General features: G+C 37.1%; 1 protein-coding gene across 1 annotated transcript in view; it reads left to right on the forward strand.

The window, feature by feature from the left end:
- Positions 1–489: 489 nt before the first annotated feature.
- TTC27 (tetratricopeptide repeat domain 27) overlaps positions 490–7881 on the forward strand; it is a gene marked incomplete at its 5' end in the record, with an annotated part of 44837 nt that continues 37445 nt past the window's right edge. The window contains 2 exons of the mRNA XM_009874200.1: positions 490–556; positions 1729–1763. Coding sequence (XP_009872502.1) covers positions 490–556; positions 1729–1763 — 102 coding nt within the window. The remainder of the gene's footprint in view (positions 557–1728; positions 1764–7881) is intronic.

A 7881-nucleotide genomic window follows, 5' to 3' on the forward strand; every position in this document is an offset into this window, starting at 1 on the left:
AATCCGGCTGAGCCAACCCAATACAGGTGGTCAGTTTATTACAGGTAAAAAATTAAATCAGTTAAACAAAACAAAGCAGTTCTCTTTATCCTCCTTTATTCTCCGAGGCATATACCCTCAGTCTTGCTCTGCAAAGCCTGCCACATGAAAGAGTTTTTCAGCACAACAAGAAAGCACGAAGCTCCTGGGTTATTATAGTTAAATAAGCTCCAGGGCCACGGTGAGTTGTCCCTCAAAAAGGAGAGGAGGAATTCAGTCTTGAAAGACTAGTTTATAGTCACACATGTGGTAGATAGCGCCTTCCTATTTACTGAAATGGAGCTTAGATGTACAAAAATAATTACTGGGGAATAGTACAATAACAATGAGACAAATGTTATTGATAGAAGTGTTTGTGTCTGTATTTTTTAATATTTTGAAAGTGATCCAGCATTGTTATGAAAAATTTGTCCATTAGAAGGTATTTTAGTGCTGTTTTAACCATTGCAGGAAATAGGTGGCTGGAGACTGGTTTTAGTTTTGGAAGTATTTAAAGTGAAAGAGTATGGAAATAGTGGTAAGTTGGAGTAGACAGTAAGTTAAAGGCAACTTAGCAAATCCCAATAAAGCAAATACTCAGTAAAGAAAGAATAAACTGTCAGTAAGGCTTTTCTTTTCTCCTGATACAAAAAAAAGTATTTAACTTCCTCAGGTCATCATACAAGCTGTGATTTTAAGAGAAGCCAGTGCATTTATTGTTAAAGGAAACTTTCGGTGGGAAATCTGATAAAAGCTGAGAAGAATTACTCTCAAATTTTAAAGACGGGGCAAGAAAGTGATTGTATAGCAAAATCAGAGTAGAATCTGAGAATATTACATTGGAAGCATTTTACTTTTATTGTGTAGGTCAGCACCGAGGGTATTCAAGGAGAATGCTTTAGACAGTTTGTTTCTTGAATACCAGTTAGAAGTAAGATTTCAGCAGATTAGTTTCTGCAACAAAACTGATCAAGTATAAGCCATGAAGATTTGTAATCATTGACCCAGAGAGTATGGATTCACGTAAAGTGGAGTGAAGGGATCTGTAAAAAAGGTCATTAAACTGGTGACGGTCGTAGTGAGATAAATTTAGAAATAGTGAAGGAAAATAAGACTTGTGGAAAAGATAAAGAAGAATGGACTATTGTGTAATTAATCAGGGAAAATTATTGTATCATTTACAAAAACAAGAACTAATGCCAAAAATGAAAATGTTTGTGCTTTGAAATTAGTTTGTGATGATGATGCTGTAGTAGGGAGCGAGAACTGCTTTTTCTGATAGATGTTTCTACTGAAAGAATTTTCATCATGCCAAGGGTCTAGCTCTCCCATAAGTTACAGAGAGGGTTGCATTATTAAAAAGATTACTTAATACTGTAACCGTACATGGTTTCTAAATGTTCAGAGGTAAGAAGTTTGGGGAATCTAATATGTGAAGAATCCATTGATTAGAAACTATTGTACTGGACACAAGTTTTTCAATAGTGTGGGCTGGATGTAGCTTCTAGTCAGACAACTATTCATGGGCCTGACTCAACGCATTTAGTTCCTGTTCCAGTTGTAGTTATGAACTGAGGAATATTTTTGACTTTTCAACTTTCCAAACTGATTTAAGGACCATTGATTCAAATAATCGTTTGGATGGGTGTATGGAGAGTTCTATGATGATATGATATCGGCTCTTTTCACTATTTCCATTCGCTTTTGCAGTTACCAAGTTTCTTCAGTGCCGCTGCGTGAATACTGTAAGTTATAGCACTGTGTTTTTTTGATAAGACTTGGGCATTTTGACAGATCTGGAGATGTTTTTGTAAGCAATATGACCTGCCATGGCTGAACTGTATTTTAAATGTTGTAAGTCATAAATGTTTTTGTTTGTAGCTATTATGCACATTGCTATGTCATACCTGCCTATTTTTCGAGATGCAGATCTGTGCAAACATTGTAGTTGCCTAGAAATAGAAACATGCGGTAAATGATTATACCACAGAGCACTTTGTCTCCTGCTTTATTCCATTTTCCCCTGCGTAAAATATGTACATACAAAAGTATTTAATAATGTTGCAAGTTCAGACACTTAAAAGTTATAAACTGCCCAATTATAGCGAAATCTTAAACTATTTCAGGAGCTCTTAAGCTGCACCTTGCCGGGACAGTTCCTCTTGTCTGAAAAATGCCTTCTTCCCTCTGGTTCTCCATGAAAGATGCAGGCTGTGGATTGGACAGCAGATACCTGGGCTCATGTTCTCTCTCCTGGACAAAATGGTAGCAGGAAGTAGGTGGTGGCAGCTGCTGGTGGAAGAGTTAATTGGTCCTTCAGTCCTCTGGAGTACCTCTAGTAGAAGGGGGCAGCTGAAAGCCAAGTTAATCTGTTTCTCTGGCAGGGTGTGCTATTTCCTCTTGAAGATCTTCAACAAAATTGCCTTTGGTACAAGACTGGTACCCTTAAAACTTGCAGCCGATTGTCCCCCTTTAAGTAATTGCAGGCTATTAAGGAGTCAAAGGGTGTATGTGCTACACTGACTGTCGTGTTGTTTCTACAGCCCAGGGTTTTGTTGGGCTAGGCTTTTAGTATGTTATGCCTGTGGTTAGCTATAGTTGCTCTTCTATGAAGCAGCAGATCTGTTGTCCAGTCTCTGCCCCTCTGTCCCCCTCACCTCTTTGGTCCAAGAGACCAGCATAGGCCATAAAACTCTATCTAGCTGAATGAAAATTATATTTTGATTTTTCTTAACTGGTTGTATACCAGACAAGCTGTGCTGAGTACTCCTAAATGATGGTGAAAAGAGTTGTGGTTTTGTGGGTTCCTTTTTTTTCTTTTTTTTTTTGGATACAGAAGAACTGAGGCTTCAGGGATGCTTGATATGCTTCTGTTTGAATGTGTCATAAAATCAGGCATGGAATTTTTAATGCATTCTGAGCATTTTCATTTTTACTGGAAATCGAACTGGTTTCAAGCCAATTATTGCTGAAGATGCTTATTTTCCTCTTTGGTGAGCAGATCACTCATTAACAGAGAATGGCAGGGGATTTGTTCATTTTTCCCTGATGCGCAGAGAACTTTCCAGGAACATGTGAAGAGCTGGATTGGATGTGTTTCAAGAAAATACATATATTGAAAACAGACAACTTTAATTGTGTCTTCCATTCTTTGGGATAGCTAACACTTAAACACTTTGCCTGTGTGTCATATTTCTAATGTACTTACCATCATATACTCTATGGTTGCTGGGTCAGGATCAGCTACTGGAAGAATGTGTATTTCCTGCCAACTAATTTTTCAACAGAAACTACTGGGTATCAGTCAAGATTTTACTGTATAGGGAAGCTATTCTTAGGAAAAAAAATATTTTTTTTTTTTTTCATAAGAATGGAAAACAGTGGGTGTCCCAAGATGTTATCTGAGACATTCTGATAAAATTCGGGACAAAAGAGACTGAACTTGTCCTTCTTTTTCCTTCATACTGCTGCTCCCTTCATCACATAACCAAAGGTGTTCTTGAGATTTGCAACTGAATAAGAATAGTTGAAAAATGGATTTGAGTGGAAGAGCACTTTCCTTGTTTAAAAAAAAAAAAAAGTTGGCTATTTCTAATACTACAAAAAGAGCTGTTAGTGATTAGATCAGCTGAATGTCTATGATTTCAGGTATCTAGATGATACTAGAAATTTATTTGTTTTCCTCCTTACAGGCACCCAAGGACACCTAAGTAACATGAAAGAATTACGCTTGGTATAATTGTCCGTAAAAAACTGCACTGAGCTATCTGTAACTGTTGGGGAATTAATCTGCTGTTTGAAAAGGGATTACACTAATTTGAAAGAATATGCACAGAAAAGGGTTGTTTTCACTTCAATCAAATTAAATCAATCATTTTTTTTTCTTCTATGTGTAAAGCTTCGAGAATCTGGGGCCATTTTCTTGTGACTTCTTTTAAAAAGCAAGAAACTTCGAACACTGAACATTGTGATTTCTTTCAGTGTAGTGATAATGTACAATCAAGAAGCTTTTACCAGAACATAGGACAAAGTAGTTAAAACGCTACTCTCAGTGCAAACAGGCTTCACTTTGAGAACTTGCAGCCTGAAGCCTTCTTCTTGAATGTTTCAGTTAACATTATTTCAAGTGCTGGCTGTTTTTTAAGTTGTTGCCTTTTTTAGTAGTTTCTCTGTGCGAAGCAGAGGTCCGTGTTCCAGGTGCCCTGTAACCATTAATTTGCAGTAGGAGGTAGGCAGTCAATGCTATACAACATTTTGAAGTTAACTTTAACAAATATTAAACCAGCTGTAAGTTCCTAGGGAACAGTGTGACAGTAGCCCTCTAGTTGGTTTAAATATACATATCATTTGAGGTTAATCCTGTCAAGCAATAATTTTGTTGGAAGAATGACTGAAAGGGTGAGCTTGCAAAGTGAGCAAAAATTGAAATCTTCAAGGCTGCAAGATTTTAATGAAACCAAGACATATTTGTATGAGGGGTAAAAAGAGGGTAAGAGTTTTGCCCTTTTAAGCATGAAATCTGCAGAATTCTCACAGAATATTTTCATCCTCCTGAGAATATGAATACTCTAAAATCTCCAGAAAGTAGTGGTCTTCACATTGGAATCTTTGTGCAACATAAGAAATGGTCTTTTTGAGTTTCCATGAATCACAAATCATAATTTATAATAGAGATCACTGTAATAATTTTTCCTCAAGTATTTTATGTCATAATTCCCCTTTTGAAAATTAGATAAATGAGGGTGAGGGTTTCTTTCTTGATGTTGAAATACATCCTTGCTTAACAGCTTTTGTTTTGTGTTTGGATGCTTTAGTTCTTGACTGTTCAGAGATTTTCATCGCTTAGCAGAAATATACCATCTCTGAGCTGTATAAAAAGATAGTTTATTATTTAAGTTTTTTTCAGTTTCCAAGCAACAAAGTCCTATCTGAAATGTCAAAATGCTATTCTGAATAATGATTTAATGTAATAAGTCCAAATGTACTAATTTTACATCCTTTTTTCTAGTGATAAAATTAGCAATCAATAGAGTAATCATTATTTGGTCAGAATGTCCCTCATGAAGTTTAGTCCAATCTCAACTGGTTTTGTTTTTTTCACAGTATTTCCGTATTTATCAACCAGAAATTATTCTCTCCCATGAAGCAAAATTTTACTGTATTGTTATATGGGAATTTGTTTTATTGCTTCATAGTTTGTAGCATTGCTTCACTAGAAGATTAAGTATTTTGACCATTGGATTTTAGAAGTCTGGGTATGTCTCACTGGTCTTGGTTACGAGAGCTCTTGGGTTGACAAAGAGCTGTTGAAACAAGTTTATTTGGACTGTAGATGTAATTTTTTGCACTTCTTAAAATATAAGTTTACCAAAAGACTGTAACTCAAGATCTAATTACATGTCCACAAGGTACTGAAGTAGTTAGAGTACCTACTTATGTACCCAGCCACAAAGCATATGCCTGGCAGGAAATTATGGATGAAGCACATCTGAGGGAGTAGCTACAGTACAAGAGCAGTAGAGTACTGGCATCAACTTATTGATGATAAAATATACAAAGGTAATGGACAGGAATAGAAGGGCAAGGAAAAGGAAATAGGTTGTTAAGCAAAGCATGAAAAAGTCAGGCTGATGTGTGGGATTTTCAGTCTTCAGACTTAGGAGAAATAGAAGGTCCTTTTTCTTCTTAGAAGGAAAAGGACCTGCGAATCACAAGAACATTATGAGACTGTTGTGTGTCTTAACTTTCTGTATTAGGAAAGGCTGAAGGGTACTTTTCCATTCATCCTTTTTTATCTGCCCAGAGTTAAGGTGCCACTTGAAGAGTATGTGCTGCACCCTGGCAATAGTGGAGAAGCAAAACGTATGGCAGTATTAGTTTCCTTTGTCGCAAATCAGGGTAAAACCATGTTAAATATGGTTAAAAGCTAAGGAGTGGGTCATCTTAGAGCTGTTAGTGAAGAAGGGCAAAAGCAGAGTAAGCTAATGCCCCAGTCAACTTGGGGTTGGGTGGCTGAGAAATGTGGTGCTTTATGGTGGGTGGGAGCATTCATGTAGGGAAGGACTCTAGGGTGGGCGATCACCAGTGGAGTCCCAAGAGGTAACTAGGGATTGATGCTGGAAGATTGACAAGATCTCTAGACTGAGAAGCAGAAGAAGACTAGAGTAAAAATTGTCTGATCTTCCTGCCTACAAAATCCAAAATAAAGAGGAACATCAAGTGTACCAGGATAAATCATAAAGGGTGTGAGAGGAATATAAGATGCTAACAGGGGTAGAGGTGGTGATTCTGCTAAGTGTATAGCAAGTAATCTGATGCTAAAGTAGCAAAAACTATTGTTTTGGGTAAGGTGTGCTTGGGGGGAGAAAGCTGAATGCCTGGTTAGCAGTGGGAGAAGAGAGGAAAAACAGTAAACAAGCCACGATTATTGGTGTGGTCTGTGAAACAAGCTTTTGTGCAGATGAAAGACAGTAGAACAATTGTGGCTGGAACACTAAAACTGGAGATGCTCATTGGAGAAGATAGCAGAAGAAGTGGTGCAGTCACATTGTATGTTACTGATATGAAAACCTGGGGAGACGTGGGATGAAATAGCATGGATAGAACACTGTCTCTGGGCCAAGACTGTTTTGAGGTGGGTGTTTTATTGGTGCCAGCAGTGTTATGTTTAGATATGGAGAGGCTTGTCTTCAGTGCTAGTGAGGGGGAGAGATCCAGGTGGAACTAAATAGTTACTGCGCAAATGAAAGTATGCTGTTTACAGGAAGTTATTCATAACTCGTGAGTATCTTGTTCTTTGCAAAAGACACAGATTTGTGGCTTTTTGTTTGGTTTGTTTGGGGGGATTTTTTTCCCAAATGAGCTTGGATCAGGAGATCCATTGGATGAAATGGAAGGAAAAATGTTTGCGTATAGTTAAGGCTTTACATAGTAAGAGACTCTTTTTTTTAAGAAAGTAAGTAAAGTGTTTCATCTGGAATAGAGAGGTTAAGAATAGAAAGAAGGATGTTGAAGGTCTGCCCTTTATTTACTTCAGATGCAAAAGCTGCCTGAAGATTATATTCTGACAAAAGGTATAAAACTTTGGGAAGGACTTCAGACCAATTAGATGAACAACAGATTTAAAAGTGGTACTAGAAGTAGTAGGTTGAGAAATCAAATAGCATTATGTCACAAAGAAAATTACATCTCTGACAAGAACATGTAAGAGTATAATAGTATTTCCACAGATAAAGTACAGAGATAGGGTCTGGCTAAAAAAGAAAAAGCTCTAACTCTGTCAGCCATAGAAGAAAAGGACATTAAAAAGTGTGGAGAGAATCAGGAGATTGGAAGTTAAGCAGGCTCATTATCAAAGCTGATATTTTATCATCAAGACCATAGTGCTGTTACACGTGTGGAACACAGAAGCAAAGCAAGGATGTGCAATGGGAATGAATATATGGAAATGACATCCAAGGTGGAAAAAAATCCTTCACAAACTACATGTAATCAACTCATGGATAATTACTAGCTGAGTTTGATTAGTACGTAATTAGATTGAGGTTGATGAGTAAAGTGATAAAAGCTCTAATGTGATCATTTCAAATCAACATGGTACACTTATCCCCCAGACACAGGCTATTGTACTACTTAATCTCATCACAGAGATTTGAGTATGAAATGGGGAAAATGAACGGTAGTTTCTAGAGCTGTCTTTTGTTGCTTTTGTGTGGCAATAATGTAGTGTTTGCTCATGATACAAAAATTCCATCAAAACTATCTATTTTTTTTGTTGTTTCCACACTGGAAAAATGTCTCTGTAATGTGTCTTTTTGACCTAGGAACCAGTTAACCTGTGGTAGCTCAAGGCTTTGGGAAAGA

This window comes from Apaloderma vittatum, unplaced genomic scaffold (genome assembly GCF_000703405.1).
Source record: "Apaloderma vittatum isolate BGI_N311 unplaced genomic scaffold, ASM70340v1 scaffold2248, whole genome shotgun sequence".
NCBI lineage: Eukaryota > Metazoa > Chordata > Aves > Trogoniformes > Trogonidae > Apaloderma > Apaloderma vittatum.